Raw genomic sequence first — 17,798 nt, forward strand, 5'->3', positions numbered from 1 at the left:
TATATATATATATTTATATTTGTATATAAACCATATATACCATATATATTTATATATATATATATATATATATATTTGAGGGGAAAAGCAGGACAAATTAGGAACTTATTAGGGAAAATAGGAGGAAAAATATCATAAATCTTTTATCTCCATCAATGTAAGATAAACATGTATGTCATCCAAAATAGCTGCCAAACACAACTTGTGCAGCTGTTACATTTTGGAGAAAATTTATACACCTGTTCAAAAGCAGAAGTAATGGACTGTAAAATTTTAATCAGTAAAATTTTAATATCTTAAAAGGAACAAAAGCAAGAAATAAGCCACTGTGCTTTGATACCCTCTATTTTTTATGTCACTATAGAGCCTCATTATTAAAGATGCAGGTATCTGTTGTTTAGTTTACTTTTTCATTTGAACAACCTCAGAGCAAACATAGCCTGGAAAATTTAAATCATACATATGGAGAAAAACTAGCACTTTATAAATGCTCACATTACAATTATACATAAACAGAAGAGAATGTTCAGGCAGTCTAAAAATATGGCATGGTTTATGCCAAAATTAGGCACATAGTTTTTAATGAGGTAGAGTGGGTATAAAACATCTTGTGATTTCTAGTGTAAGGAGCTAATTTACGTTAATAAGTAGATAAATAACTATAATATTTTTTTTTCTTTTTCTTTTTATTTATTTTTTTTTTCTCAGATGTGGTAAATTTGATCTATCAGTTGCTCGAACAGTTTTCAGAGTAAGAAGCCTAGAAATCTGGAGAATTTAGAACCATAGTGACAATGATCAAAAGTTGTTTTCAGGAAAAAAAAAAAAACAAACAAAAAACCACTAAATTTATGTATAGTTTGAACAAAGTACAACACTCGTGTGTTTGTCAGTTCATTTTACAGTAAATTTTACAGTCTCCACACAGCAACTTTATTACAGCTGATTAATTCTGGGGGCAGTCTCCTGGGAAGAAAGCACATCTTGGCTACTTCTAACTCCATGCCAAAGCATGACCAATGTGAATAGCACCCTCTCTGTATCCTGGTTTCCAGAATGAGAAAACCTGCAGTGTGTTCTGTATTCTTGATCCAAACAGTTGATAAGCTCCAAGAAATACAGTATTTCTATACACCTGTTCAAAAGCAGAAGTATAGTACTCCAGAATTAGTATAGTATAGCTTCATAGTTTACCACAGTCTAAGTAAGCAGATATTAATTAAACTGCATGATTCAGAACTTCAAAAAGTATAAATGTCCCACACAATAGCTGCCTGTGGGTGCAGAATAGACTGTAGAACATACTACAAGGTTACCTGGGTAGAGCTGTTTAGATAAACAACAGAGAAGATCAATGTATTTTGTTTTACCTGGCAACATAGTACATTTTTTGAAAACTTAAAATATATATTTTTTTTATGTCATTCTTCAACAAATATAGAACTGTCAAAGACAGAACTGTTTTTCTTAGTTACATGAGTATATTCAAATACTGTAAATATTCCATCTTCCTTTAGTTGACACATTCCATTTACTGACCTTAATGTTGTAAATTCAACTAAAATTATCCTTGATATGTTTCCATGTATACTTCTGTTTTGACCAGATTACAACCTAATGTTCATGCCTATAATTCCCATCTTTTTTCCCTAATATTCATTAATTACATTGTGAAGAATATTGCAAATCATTTCCTTACAAATTTAAGAACACACAAACACCATACATGTATGCAATATATGCTCAAACAGCTTCACAGAATTATCCATTTAGTTCAGGCCTGTAAACTATTTCTTTGTTTATTTAAATCTAACTAAAACTGTATTCTCAGCTTTTTCACTCACCTTCATTACAATTTCCAGGTTTTTATTTTTTGTCATTAAAAGCAAATTTTTGTTTCTTCCACTGTTACTTTTACTGTAGTGATTGCATTATTTCCTGCTATTGGCACTTTGATCCTTCATACACGAAGAGTCATCATGGCTTTGGTAGATCTCTAGATTCCATTATATTCTCAAAATTCCTACCTTCCTATCATTAACATTTCAAACCATATCTCAAAAGCAAACAATCAAATATACAAAAAAAAATATGATTTTCTTGTCTGCTTTTGTTCTTCTGTACTCACTAGTTGTTATCTTACTATAGAAAAAAAAAGTGCTTAATAATAACAAAAAAAAAAGGTCAAGGGAAAAAAGTGTCATTCTTCATATTACTGTGTTCTAAAGTTAGAACCATTTGTAGAGGTAGAGAATGAGACGTAAGAAAAAGAGCCTTTCTTTTGTCTTATACTGCAACATTTAACTTTCAAAGAAAGCAAAAGGGGATGTAAGAAGGTGTGGAATAACTACCTGAGGTGACTTAGAAATTAAGCGTATATTCAAATTTCTAAGAAAAGGTACAGCACTGAAGAAGCTTCCAGGGTGGAGCGTAGCTGCATTCCATAGAAGTTCCCTAGATGTTGGCCACAGCAGGGGAACTTGGTGTGCTGAGTCTAAGAGAAACTGTATGGAGGGTGGAGCAGAGTGGAGACACTGTGGCCCAGCTCTGTGATAAGATGGGAACTCGAAGGTACATCGGAACCAATAAGCTGCATATTTGCTACCTTAGGCCAATGTCCTGCCATGTTTTTGACAAAATGTCCTTTGGGTAAACTTTGCACATTATAATATCATTATAATACCAAAACACACCTCCAGCCCGAAGCCTACCCGCCTCCAAGGTGCAGCCACCCCTCACTGAACATGCGCTCTGAATTTCTCTGAGCCTATACCTTTAAACAAAAGTGAGAAAATTTAGCACCAGTCCTAACAAAGGTATGTATGACTAGAGTCACTCAAGCTTCCACCTGTTTGATAAGAAATTATATAAATTAGCTTAAGGGAGACAGAATGTTAGGGAAGATATCATTGCGAAAGAAAGGTTATTATCTCAAAAGATACATTCTGACTTCTGGGATCAGCTGACAGGTTGATCCTCTCTTCCCCCCTCCACTCCCCCATCCCCACCCCCATCCACCCACTGGGACACCTTCGGGTAAGATTTGAACACTTAGTTATGCCAGGAATCTCTATATAATCACTTCATATCTTTTAATACATCTGTAACCAGGCTGTATTACTCAAACTTCTGGTATTTGCACGTGTTTTGCAGACAGTGAATTTATCACCAGCAATCCAAAGAACCTGTGTACCTGCTGGTTTAATAAATTGCACTACTCATTAAATCTGTCTGTGATAGTTCTCATTGAATGTGACTGAACTGTTTAAGTGTGGCTGCGGTAGTTCATGGAATGTGGTGATTTTAAGGGCGTATTACATTATTTGTGAATCTGTAATCATGCTAGTTCAGTACCTTGGATGTGATCAGATTTATAATGGCTAGTTGGGCATCACTCCCAATTACCTTAACATTTAACGCAACAGAAGGTGACCTGATTTTACTGAGATACCGTATTTACTCATAAACATAGGATGAGAACTTTTATGAAAAGAAACATAGCACCTACTTAGCAGGCTCAGTGGTAGTTTTAGAGGTTCACAGATTCATAGCCTGAGGAGGTGCAGGCCTCTGCTGTGCTGCATGTCCAGCATGGCCTTCAGGCTGTGTTGTGCTGCACAGATCTCTTGTCCATGGAGGCCAAGCCAGCTCCTTGTAACAGAGCAGCTGGAGGCAGCTCCCACTCAATACCAGTGATTACACCAGGAGCATGTCCTTGCTTTTATCTAGCAATACAGCAAGAAGTTGTTATGAGAACATCATTTCTCTTTGACTATAGAAATGATAAATAGATTTGTTTCCTTGTAATAAAATGCTGTAAGAGCTTGAATGACCAAAAAGAGAAAGTCCCTGCTATTGATGAGGTTTGCCTGTAATGCTGCACAGGGGTTGGAGTCCTGTTCAATATTATACCCCTGGGGGGCTCCCAGCATCTAAAGGGGCCCTAAAAGTTATCTATGCTATTCTCTCCTTGCAATGTTAGCTCTGATAAATAGTTTTTCAATGATACCTAACAGAGCCCAACTGACTTTCTTACTGGGATGATAACAAACAAGTACTCCTAGGTGCCAAACAATTGTGAACCTTGGCAGGTAGAAAATAGTAGCATATATGCAGGGGGGTGGGGTGGGATGGTGGGGGTAAGGGGGTACTCATGCCCAAAACCAAAACTTCTGAATAATCAAGATGAAGCCTCTTACTGGATAATTGCAATGAGTATTGTCTGGCTGTAAATTTTGATAACATCTGGCCTAAACAAAAGTGGTACATCCCAAATCTCCCTAGTAATAGAGGGGACATGAGAGATGACATCCCCTCTGGGAAAGACATGATACAGAAATACCAGTTAGGAGTCTGATACATTTTATGCACCTGCTTAGAGTGGTTTTGGAAGGGGGGGGGGAGTAGGGGGCTGGAAAAAAAAAGTGTAGATCCTGGCTGGATAAAGGATCTTAGAAGTGGGGAAGTTCTTTGAAATGGGGGAGATGTAAGGAGATGAATGTCAGGTGATGGCCCTAGATCGTGGTTGGTTACACTTGAGTTTAAGTATGAGCAGTTACACAGCATGAACCAACATAACTTTAAACCCATCCTTCCCAGGCCAACAGAGCCTTACTGGCTTCCAGATCCACTGTTTGCTGCTGTTTACTTTGTCTCACTCATGACAGCCACTTTTTTTTTTTTTTTTTTTTTTTTTTTTCTCACTGTGTGACAGCCACACAGTTTAAGCTGTTCCAAAATGGTTCCACGAGGTTATGTAACTTCAACAAAATATAAGGAACTTTTGGGAAATATGGTCATAGTAAAAAATGCACAGCATGGTGGGAACAGCTAGGATAAAAAAAAAGGAAATAACTGTCCTGTCAACAAAGTCTGTTGTCATTGCTATTTCTACTGTTTTTAACACAGTTTGAAACTATTATGACTAAATTGTTCCCTTACAATCTTCTTCACGCCTATTTTATACACCTGGAGATAAAACTGACAGGACACAGAGTTGATTGTTATTTCACAACCTATTAATTAGCCATTTAGTAAACATTGTCCATTAACTCTTATTTCTTATCTGTTAGAAGTTTAAAATTGAGCTATTGCCACTGGAACATCTTGCTCAGAGAAGCTGTGCCAGGTTGGATGGGGCTTTGAGTAACCCAGTCTAGTGGAAGGTGTCCCTGCCAATGGCAGGGGGTTTAGAACTAGATGATCTTTAAGATCCCTTCCAACCCTAACCAGTTTATGATTCTATGATTCCTTCCGTAATTTTATTTTCATGATAAGAACATAGCAAATAAGTACAATGAAGTTTAATATATTTTTGCATGTTCAGAATCTGTAGAATTGAAGACCTCTATAAAGGGACAAGGACTGAACAAAGTTCTGAGAAAACTGCTGTAGCTGATCCCACCCCAGTTTTGATTGGACTAGATAATTTCCAGAGGTGACTGCCATCCTCACCCATCCTGTTATTCTGTAAAATGCCTCTCCATTTCTCTGTATTTTAGAGCTTGTGCTAGTAGCAGTATCCACTTAGATACAAGTTGTAGCACCTAGTAGTGCTATCACATCCCTTTAGGAACTCGTTAATAGTCAGCAATGATGAAAAATTCAGAAATGAGAGAGGTTGAGATTCTCAGAGGTTGTACCTTTTTTGGTAAGATTTTCAATCAATCATTCTTTTCAGATTTGTGCTATTCTAGGGGATACACAATATGATGAAACTAAAGATCCTAAAAAGCATCAGTACTTATAAAATTATTAGGGTATATATGTTTTAGATGTGCAATTATAACAAAGAGAGAACTGTGTATTAAAAATGTCAATAGATCTATTGCCTAACAGTTTAAATAATGTTTAGGTATTAATTAAAATACTTTATTTCTATTGCATATTATCTTTATGATGTTTCTGTTTTATTAGATATATTCTCTCTTACATCTAGACATCTTTCTCACAACCTAGACATCTTTCTATTTTTAAGCAAAAATTTCAAATTTCTACCTGCATTTTTTTTTTTTTTTGAGAAGACTGAGCTCTAGCGTGTATTTCAGCTAAGTGTCTAAATGTTCACTCTAAAATACAAGAGAAATATAGATATGGATAAAATCACAAAATGCCTTTATCTTTGGTACAATGAATCCAATTTTTGTTATAATTTGGAAAAAAAAATAATAATATCCACTGGACTCTCTCATAGGTTTGCAGACTGCAAAAGCAGCTGTTCTCATGATCTCCAATTATGATGGATTTAAAGACAATACAAGATAATACAAGCTTTCTTTAGTTTTTGGCCTCTATTTGGGTTACAGTAAGTGTGTAAAGTAGCAAATTCTTCTCCATGCTTTTAAAAATTGAACTAGAACATATAATAAAGACTTGGAAATAAACTGCTTAGAAATGATGCTATGAATGTGAGAGAACCTGAAACTGCTTCTGTTAGCTGACTAAACAAAAAAAATATAATGTTAGTGAAAAGGCCAAAGAGGTGTTATCTGAGAACTGGACAAGTTTTATCTGAGTTTTGACCTTGGAGTCATTACAAAAATATTTCTCAAGAATTTATTTCAAGGTTTTTTCTTGTCTTCCCCCTGGGTTACAAGAATATTATACCAGTAAGTTTCCATGATGAAGAATAGTAATTAAATGAATAATGTCTAAAGATGACATACGATAAATTATAAACAAGGTTAAAAATATATGCTAGCAATGAAATAAAGTAGGTAGATCATATAACCATACAACTACTTTAAGCTGTATCAGTAAAATATTATAACAGCGATATGGTAATGTATTTTACTATACTTTGTCTTTCAATAAACACATCCATCTTTCTACAGCACTATATTTTTAAAGTATTCCATATACAAAATTATTTATGAAGTAGTGGGAAAAAAAAGCTGAAGACTTTATGAATCCTTTATATTGTACTTTATTGTCTTGCAAGAGAAAGAGAAAAACAAGACTATCCATTAGACATGTCTTACTTGTACAGTTTGGCAAGGATCCAGACCATGTTCCATTGGCAGTGCATTGTCTTACAGATGATCCAGAAAGTATGTATCCTTCCATGCATGAATAAATTACTGAATTAGAGAATGTAGTTCCATCAATACGAAATACTTTTCCATTAGCAGTTGTGCCTGGATTACCACATTGTACAGCTGTAAAGTAAAATGTTAAATATGTTCAAAATTTAGTTTGTTAAGATAATTTATGAAATAGTACTGTCAAAAGACAATCATGCTGCCAGCAGTGTTATGTTGCAGAAACCTGTGCTGTTGTGCTGAAAAATGTGAAAAATGTAGGTTTCACCACCTACTGATAATGCATGTTGCACAATAGCTGTTTCCATGAAGTATTTGTTTTTATCCTTTCATATATAGGAAAACAAAGTCTAAGAATTTAATCAGAAAGAAAAAAAAAAAAAGGAAGAAAGGAAAAGGAAGGAAGGAAGGAAGGAAGGAAGGAAGGAAGGAAGGAAGGAAGGAAGGAAGGAAGGAAGGAAGGAAGGAAGGAAGGAAGGAAGGAAGGAAGGAAGGAAGGAAGGAAGGAAGGAAGGAAGAGAAGGAGAAAGAAAGAACAAAAGAATGAAAGAACAAAAGAACGAAAGAGAAAGGAAGAAAGGAAAGAAGAAAGAAAAAGCCAACAACCCTGCATTAAAGGAAAACTACTTTATCTTCAAAGACAGACTCCCAACCAAGAAAATGCCTGACCTACAATTGTCATTGTAGACTTGACATCCTGGTATGTATGTGCTATGTATCAAAGTATCAAAGTCCTTTCTAATTCAAAGCACCAGATGGAGTCAAACTATTCTTTCATAGACAGGTTTAAACTTGGTATTTCCCAGTTCTTCAGTGCTCAGCTTTGGAAATGGAATTCATCTTTCTTAAGTAATCACATATATACATCTAACCTATATGACTTAAACTAGAACAGTAGTTCTGTTTTTATATATATAACCAGAAAAGTTGTTTCCAGAGATTTAGGGGTAAAAAAATAATACAGAAAGTATCTTAAAATGTAAGACAACGATTGTTCATTACTTTATATAATAGGTAAGGTCAAAATAGAAAAGCAGAAAGTTCAGTTTGGTTAGGCATATTCCTTCAAAGACCAACACACCAATATATATAGATATTTACTTTGCATCAGGGTGACAATTGTTCAGTAGGAATCGTTCATATTACAAAAGCAGCTTATGAAATAAATTTTTAAAACAAGATGACTCTTCTGAACAAATAATACACAGAGTTAAAGTGGATAATAAAAGCACAGGTTCTCAAAGTATTTCCTGCTATTCAGGAAGCTTTTCTTTTAAGAAAAGTCTGTTGGGAATTATTTCCTATATTTGAATCGAGATGAATAAATAATAAATGATTCTCCATAAATATCCTGTTAGAGCTCTTTTATGAAAATACATATAGTTTGAAATTTCTAAAATTATTTGCTCCAAATTAACTTGCTTTCATTTTCTATTGAAAAATAACAATGTCAATAGTTAACAAAATTAAGTGTGTTTAAAAAATGTTAACACTTCCTTTTGCCAATCATTTACTACTTAGATGTATCTAATGAAATCTTGACATTGTCATTTCACTAAAACAGCTTTTTTCTCTGAAATTCAAATGTACAAAGGTTGTAATTAAACACCAGATGATAGTGAGATTTTTGGGAAAAATCTTTCAGTAAAAATTGAGTTCTAGGGGCCTTATCTACCACTCTTTTCTGTTTATTTTTTTCTACTAGATAACACGTAGAGTTGATGGTGGCTCAGAAAGAAGGAACAACAGTCCAGTATACTTTTTTGTTGTTGTTTTTCCCTCAAAACTTTGAAAAAAATAAGCTGTTTCTTGCTTGGAACTAATTTGAAATTTTCCATTTAAGGCCAAGCCACTGATATATTGCAAAAACTTAAAAAAAATTATAACGGTCTGTACAAAACCAACTTTATATCATTCACATTACAAAACTGGCAATATAAAATTGTTTTTCAGATAAGCATGTTTAACAACATAGTTTGAAAAAAAGAATATGTCTTCTGTGATTTACCTTTGCATTCAGGTTGTTTTCCTGTCCAACTTCCATTTGCCATACATGTCCTTTCCTCTGAGCCATGGAGGATATATCCAATATCACAGCTGAAATGTACTGTGCTTTTAATTTTAAAGTTGTTTTCTTCCCTAGACCCATGACCTGGGATACCTGGATCACCACAAGAACCAGCTGTATCACCTAGAATTTGAAATGTAAAGACTGGAATATGAAATATTATTTTGCTGATACTGAGCAATTATTTTTCAGATACTGAGCAATTCTTTGAACTCTTTGGAATTTAGTAATATTTTTTAACTGAGTCCTATTTTGTTATTAGTTTTTAAACATTTCTGTTATGTGTGCTGTAAATGTGTGTATTCTGAAGGTGTAACTAACATGAACTGTACATGTCTGAATACACAAAAGAGATGTAGATGACAGAAAAAAAAAAAAGTTTCATATTTACTAATACTATAAAAAACCCTGGCTTTTTTTTTTGTGTAAAACTAGTATAGAAACTACCACATTTGGTTATAATTTATTTTTCAACTTGTTTCAGCATAGACAAAACCGAGTACATTGACCAAGACAAAATATGTACATTGTTTTCTTTATATGTTCTGTCTCTGAAGATATCCAACTACTATCCAAGTACCAATTACATAGGTCAGAAAAAGATTAAAAAAAAAAAATGATTCCTTTAAGCTATATACTGGAAACATATTGATGGCAAGAAAGACTCCCCCTCACCCAATATTTACTAACAATTAAAACAGATAACAGCCTCTATCACCTCTATCAGAATCTACGTTTACATTAATTTTCACATTTACATTTATTATTAAATAATAAATGGAATTAAGGCAAAGCAGAACATTTTTTAGTGACTTAGATTTATGATTTTCAACTGATCACTGCTATTAAACTGAATCAAATTAACTTTGTGAAACAGAATATTCAGTAAAAGTGTTCAGTAAACATATATTGACTTAAGTGAGGGATAATATATTAAAAGGACTAGACAGTTTTCTCTCAAAACCAAGTACCCTATCCTGAAATTATGTGGAGCATATCGGGCTTTATTATAAAGAGGTATGTATCATATAATTAAAATATATCAGAAGTGTCTATCAGGTAAATAGTTTCTTTGGAAATTAAAACAAAACAAAAATCCAAAAACATAATCTTAAAGATATGATTTTCTTGTTAACAGAGTTTTCACTTTTGGGGAGTTTTACCTCTTTTTACTTCTATTGAGGTAGTATTTCAATTTTATATATGATTTTCTAGATTAAAAAATAGCCTTCTGATAAAATGAAAATAAATTCAAAATAACTTTAGGACACACATTAATTTAAAAGTATTACCTGAGCAATGAGGAAGAGATCCACTCCAGTGTCCATTTAACTGACACGTACGAGATGACTGCCCTAACAGAGAACGTCTACCTGTGCAAGTATAATGAACAGTAGATCCAAATGTATATTTATCTCCAGACAGGACCGCGTTAGGAGGAACGCCAGGATGGCCACAGTCAATCACTACAATGCATAATTATTGGAGATAAAAAAAGGTTATTATCACTGATCAAACAGTTTGTGGTTATCATTTTCATAACTCCAGACAGAAGAAGTAGAACCTTGTGAAGAAGTAGACCTTTTTAGGGTTTGGTCAGAGGTGACCACATTATGTGATAAGAAATAAAAAGTATATTAAGGATCAAAAGCTGTGAAACAAATGTTTGTAGATGTCAAAAAGGTAGATATAGATATTGACGTCCAAAGGCACTCATTCACTAAGTTGAGCCTTATGGCATGAACACACATACACGCAAAATTATGCATTTACCCTTCAAACAAATACAGGAAGATAATAAATGCCAAAGTCACTGCAGAAGTAGAGAATATGCAAATATGAATCTCTCATCCATTGGTCCCAAATCATTGGTCATGACATCTATTAGGCTTAGAAACAAGATAATGTTCTAATGTACCAATTCACAGGACTTTGGTTTACTTAAAATATTATACTGTGTGGATATTCTTGAACATATTTTTAACATTTTATTGTTTTTAACTGTTCCTACATACTATCTATTGATTTTAATTGCACAGAGATTGCATGGGATAAGATCACAATTTTAGACACAACCATGGATAAACTCCCTATTAGTTTTTCTTTGTGTAAATTTTTATCAATAATTGTAAGTTATTTTCATACTGTGATTATTTTTTAGTAACCTTGCCATTTTTGTAATTTCCACTTACAGATTGCACACCACCATATCCAAAGTTAGGTTGTACACACCTAATTCTACTACCTTGCTTAAATGTCATGAAATATGTAAACATAGCATGTCTCTTGGAACTAAAATGAGAATATGCTACAGTAGGAAATGAAACAAAAATTCTGTAAGATATATTGTTGATATGTACCTTTCATTCACAGTACACCTCACACTTAAAGTATTTTTTCTAGCAACATGTGCATAAATATGCTAAATAGCATAAGCCCCTTAAAAACTTTAATTAAAAGAAAGAATTGAAAGAGCATATTGGTCCAGGTCTCCACCAAATTCTATTTCTTCCTGTATTTATGTTAGCTAGAAGAAGAGAACATGTTGTAGGATATCATGTTTCAAAGGAATTAAGTTATTTTACAGGTGAATGACTTTTCCTTTGTCACACTGCGTCTACTCTACTGGTATTTCAAAAGAAGGTAGATATTTGAGACTAGCTAAAGAGACATTGAAATCCATCTATGTCAAGATAACAATCCAACATAGGTCAAATGTTGGATTGTTAGTTTTCAGCTAGTTTTCAGCTTCTTTTCCATAGCTCTTACAGTGGAAAAAAATGTTCTGAATATTGAATGACTGCCTTGCATAAGTCCAGAAATTGAACCGATTTGCAAAATCTACCTGAAACTGATGGGGTCTTATAAAAATATACAGTAGCTGCATCAGAATAGATTTCAGTACACTTATGTTTATAAAATAACTTGGCTGGGTTACTATGCATTAACCCCTCTATCCAAATGACACAAATAAAGCTGAGGATGTCATTTCAAAATTCCATATGGAACTTTCACTGACAAAAGGCAACTTAAAAAAGAGTAAAATGTGCATTATTAAATTACTTTTGACAATTCTAAATGAAGACTAGGGGAGAAAAACACAAAAGTAGAAAGAAAAAAATATCTTTGAACCTTTACTTCTAGGATTTCTTTCCCTTTGGAGCTATGTCACTACTAGGTAATATCTGTCTTTCTGAAACAGTAGTGGTATCTTAAAAATTAATGTTATTAACAGTTAGACTCTGTTGACTCTGTTATAAGTTTAACTGTGAATTGCTACTTATCAAACTACTTATCCTGTTAAATGAAAAATTCCATAACTAAATGTTTTAGCAGTAAAATAAAAATCACACATATATATATATTTAGAGTGAATAGCAAAACTGGAGAAATCTCAATTAATTAAAACTAACAGAAGTAAAATTGAGAATGTGTACCTACAACACCGTAAATGCCTGTCCATGATTCAGAAAAAATAAATGTCTATGAAATGTCTGTGGTTATAACTATATTTAACTGTTTCTAACATCACAGTTAGAAAGTTATGCATAACAAGACGGAACAAACGCAGCATCTATGCTTTTGCCTTCCTAGTGTTAAATTGCATATGACTACTGTTCAGGTACATCTGATAGTGTGGTAAGCTGAGGATATGATCCAGAAGATACTTTTGGTGCTCTACAGAGTCATACTTGCTTACTGTCTTCACAGATCTTGCTATTGTTCAAAGAGAAATCCAGGGGATATTATAGTAACATAACCCAACAGTTGGACACTGTTGCTTTTAAGTTTCAGTGTGATTATAGTTTTGTGGCCAATGGGGGAAATATATTGGTAAACTCAATAGATATGTTTTTACCTTCTGTCCTTGTTACTGATTATTGTGCTGAAGCATCCAGAGATTTTTGTAGTTCGGTTATTGAATTTCTCAAGGTTTCCATGTTATTTGCTGCATACAATAATAATATTAACTCTGCTACTTCATCTGCCTTTGAGACCTTCCATCATTACCACACACAAAAATGTATATAAATATGATTATTCTAATTGCTGTCATAAGACTGATGTAGATGTTTTGTAAAATAATACCTATTTCAGTTCACATACTTAATAAAAGCAAATAAAAAAAAAGCAATAGAATAAAATAAACATAAAAACATGTTATCTACTTACTAATGCATTCAGGAAGAGGTTTGTCCCATTGGCCATTTGGCTGACAAATTAAAACTGAAGAGCCAAATAAATAATATCCAGGATTACAGTCATAAAAGACCACTGTGCCATATGTGAAATTTCCATGTTCTATTTTACTCTCTCTTATGGAATTTGCAGGAATTCCAGGATCAGAACAATTCACCACTAAAAAAGAGAAAAAGCATAAACTGGAGACCTATACAAATGCAGTTTACTAAAATACATGGCTTCCTATCCATCACATATGGAACTTCGAATGTTTTCAACATGTTACTACCTTGATTTTACTTATAATTATACTGACCTAGGAAGATGATATGAAACTAGTAGATACTTAACCCAAAGTAAATAAAAGGAAATATTTATTCACAGCATGCTGATGTTATAATAGTCTTTGCCACTAAAAGTGGCTGAACATATCATTACATTCAGTGTATACCCTCCCATTGACAAAGACTATTGCCAACACCTGGAAATTCGTTGGGCTAAATGGGACTAAATGTGCCTTTGGTCCAACCCTTACAACAATGCAAATTTATTTTCTTCCTGTATTAACATTTGGATAATTAACAATACAGAATGATTTTCGAGTCCTTAATTACTTTAGGTTTCATACATTTAAAAATAATAGAAGACTATTTTTATTTTTATTTTTATTTTTATTTTTATTTTTATTTTTATTTTTATTTTTATTTTTATTTTTATTTTGGCAACTTACAGGTTTCTGTTGAGACACTGCATATTACAGACACCAGTAATAATGTTCTACAAAAAATGGGTTCTTTTTATTTTTAAATCCTGTTTTAAAACTAATAGATTTGATGCTGTGTAAAATATCAAAAAAAAAAAAAATAGCCTAATCAGCTTATTTCCTGAGTCTCTGATCCCTACAAGTCAGTACCATATCAGACAGTTTTGCACATTGCTCCATTACTCTACAATTTCAGAACACCAGGGTGATTTATAGCAGTTAGACTGAAAATTATATTTATTAGGTACTTTTTTTTTATTTTTTTATAGTAACTTCTCAACAACAAATAGGTCTTTGGAACTTCTGTAAACTATTTGCTGTTATCACTTAAGGCAAAGTGATCAAAGGAAAGTGGAGAACATTACTGGAAGTACAATATAGGATACATTCCTATAAATACGTAAAATAACTTGGAATTATAGAGTCACAGAATGGTTAAATTTGGAAGGGACCTTAAAGATCATCTAGTCCAAAATCCCTGCTTTGGTCATGGACAGGTGGTGCAAAGCCCCATTAAATTCCACGTTGAACACTTCCAGGGATGGGGCATCCACAACTTCTCTGAGCAACCTGTTCCAGTGTTTCATCACCTTCATCATAAAAATGTCTTCCCTATGTACAATCTAAATCTATTCTCTTTCAGTTTAAAATTGTTACCCCTTGCCCTGTCCCTACGAGCCCTTGTAAAAATTTTCTCTCTCTCTCTTTTTTTTTTTTTTTAATATATATTGAAAGGCTGCAATCAGATCCCCATGGAGACTTCTCCTTTCCAGACAAAAAGACCCTAACTCTCTCAGCCTGTCTGCATAGGTACTCCAGCCCTTTGATCAAATCTATGGCCTTCCTCTGGACCTGGAAAGACTATATCTTGTTCTGGGGTCACTAGTCCAGGTTGTGTCATGATGGTAGAGTAGAGGGGGACAATCACCTCCCTCAACCTGCTGGTCACACTTCTTTTGATGCAGGCCAAGTTATGGTTGGCTTTCAGCTTTCTGGTCCAAATATGACGAAAATGTTGAGAAAAAACACAAATGGAAAACAATGATAAGCAGTCAGATCAATAAAAATGAAATAAGGGAAAAAATACATTTTCCTATGCCATTTTTGAACTGTGTTGGCTAAAAATGCAGTGTTACTTCTGAATTAAAAACAAACAAACAAGCAAACAAACTTCTATACATAATTTTACTTAAGAAACTTGTATAATTACTTTACAAAATCAATAAAAACTACAGACATATAAGAAAATTTCTCTGCAAGAGTTATCATGGCAATTTTTTGAATGTCGAACAGACCTAACTGGAAACATGCCTAATGAACATAGTTAATAATGTAATATTAATAACTAAATGCCTGCTAGTAAGACTCATGATTTTTACTACATATTTACTACATATTTAATACATATCTTGACAGTGCCCCTTTACCTTCAATTTATTTTCCCATCTTAATTTTCCAACTTTGAAATCTGCAAATGCATGCTTCATACCTTTGCATATTGGAGGTGGGTGGCTCCACTGCCTATTGGCCTGACACTGTGCTTTGGTTGGTCCTTGCATAACGTACCCAGTATTACACGAGAATGTCACAATGTCATTGAAGTTAAAACCATTTCCACTTGTTCTTCCATAAATCGGACTACCAGGGTGACCACAGCTAACAGCTAGCATAACACAAAACAAAGAAAGAAAAAAGCAGACAGAGCATGCTGTTTTAACTTTTCATGATTTATAATTATCATTATAATCATCACATAAGAGCATTTTAAAATTTTATGAGACAGTGAGTGCTTTCCATGAAAGGTTTACATCTCTGAACTGAATAAGAATTGACATATTTTAGTAAATATTCAAGTGTTTCTTCTCTAATCATACTTGTATGACAAAAATATTTAAAATATTTTTCCTTTTTTTTTTTTTTTGAATGGCTCTTTAGTAAGGATTATAAAAATAATAATAAAAAATATTTCATACAGTTTAATAAAATATTTACATAAACTAATTAAAATTTGCCATATAGTAATCAAAGTAAATGAAGACAATTCTGAAGATTCAGCAGAAAAGGAAGCACTTGATTTTCATTACACATAGACTGACACTGAAAGGAAATATATAATTCCACAGAAATTATTTTTTGTAAATATGTCTTAACTAGTCATTCTTTTATCTTTCAGGCCTAAGTACTTAGTGAAGTTATAAACTTATGACTGGGTATATGAAATGTTATGGACAGAGTGAGTGAAAAATTTCTGGTATTTTTACATAAACTGACTACAGAAGAACTTCCTTTTTCTCTGCCCACAAGACCAGATGTAAGAAAAATCAGTCACAAATTAATTTGCATAAAAATAATTTTTAAAATGTATACATATTTTTCTATATTTTAACAAATCTAATAATTGATAAAGAATATAATCATCACTAATTTAAAATGAAAAGAAATAAGTGAAATATCATTGTATAAAATGCTTTTTTTTATCTTTTAGGAGTTTTTTTTCTAAATAATTAATTAGGTCTAACAAACCTACATTCTCTTTTTCTCCTTTTAGATCAGACCTGATAATACTAAAATAAGCCTATTCATAGAATATAATTTAAATAAACTTTAGCAACAACAACAAAAAAAAGTGAAAATGGTCTTTAAAAACTATTACGGCATACATACGGAGTCACAGAATATTCTGTGAATATAGAATGAAAATTAAATTGGTATGTTCAATTAATATGATTCTATGATTATCTTTGTATTACTGGTATCAGAGACTTTTAACATAAGGCATTGCATTTTTCCCCACAAGAGAAGTTAGAATAGTGCACTGAACTACGAACATTTGTAAAGCTGTCAGTATTGTGGTATTCAGCCACACAGAAATATTTTTCATTGTACTTAAAACAATAAAAAATTCTATTGTGAAAACAGAAGTAGGAAATATGCATAAATATATTACACATGCATAAGCAGTAACAATACACAATGCTATCAATATCTTTCCATTTTACAAGAAAGATGCAATTTTGAATTCAAAAGTAAAAAGGTCAGAATCATTAATTTTAAACATTTAATCTCAAAAAATCAGTTAAGACTTGTGGAGGTTAAGTAAATCCAGAAATGTGAAGTTATTCACTTCACTATACACTTCATTTGAGCGTTTAATCAAAAGTCAATCGTCTTCTAAGCATCTATCACAATGTTAGAGGCAGCTCCTGTTTATAACAGTCTTTGGAAAAACTAATTTTTTCCCCAAGTTTTGTGTGTACTTCTGAAACACATTCCCTTCTATTCAGACAAATAGAGCACTGTAATAGCTTGCCCAAAGAGGTTACAGATTCCTCTTTGGACATCTTCAAAATCTGCCTGGACATGATCATGGTCATACTCCAGATGTCCCTAGTTGAGTAGGGGGCTTGGACCAGATGACCTACAAAGGTCCTTTCCAACCTTAACCATTCTGTAATTCTGTAAAACAGTTTCCAGTTGTCAGAGAAATAAATTATGCACACTTATGTGGCTGCTAGCAGATCTAAAACGTTTTCTTTGTATTTAATTCAAAAATTCTTGATTAATGGTGTCTTATTTCCTTGCCTCAACATTTATACATAAGGAATATATCTGTGTTGGCCCGAAATGTAATATAAAGTAATGGTTTATTAATAGAAAATGAAGTGGAAACAAAATTAATAAAATTATTATAGTAGTGTTAAGTACATGTATATCTCATTCTATGTAAAACAGTAAACAGAGTGAG

At 32.9% G+C, this 17,798-nt stretch overlaps 1 protein-coding gene across 3 annotated transcripts in view; it reads right to left on the reverse strand.

Moving 5' to 3' along the window:
* CSMD3 (CUB and Sushi multiple domains 3) overlaps positions 1-17,798 on the reverse strand; it is a gene marked incomplete at both ends in the record, with an annotated part of 670,606 nt that overhangs the window by 46,777 nt on the left and 606,031 nt on the right. For all 3 annotated transcript variants that reach the window (XM_084281281.1, XM_084281280.1, XM_084281279.1), the window contains 5 exons: positions 6,981-7,157; positions 9,049-9,231; positions 10,401-10,574; positions 13,282-13,467; positions 15,543-15,716. In XM_084281281.1, the coding sequence (XP_084137407.1) occupies positions 6,981-7,157; positions 9,049-9,231; positions 10,401-10,574; positions 13,282-13,467; positions 15,543-15,716 (894 nt within the window). The remainder of the gene's footprint in view (positions 1-6,980; positions 7,158-9,048; positions 9,232-10,400; positions 10,575-13,281; positions 13,468-15,542; positions 15,717-17,798) is intronic.

The sequence above is a fragment of the Netta rufina genome, assembly GCF_964035555.1.
Source record: "Netta rufina genome assembly, chromosome: 2".
NCBI lineage: Eukaryota > Metazoa > Chordata > Aves > Anseriformes > Anatidae > Netta > Netta rufina.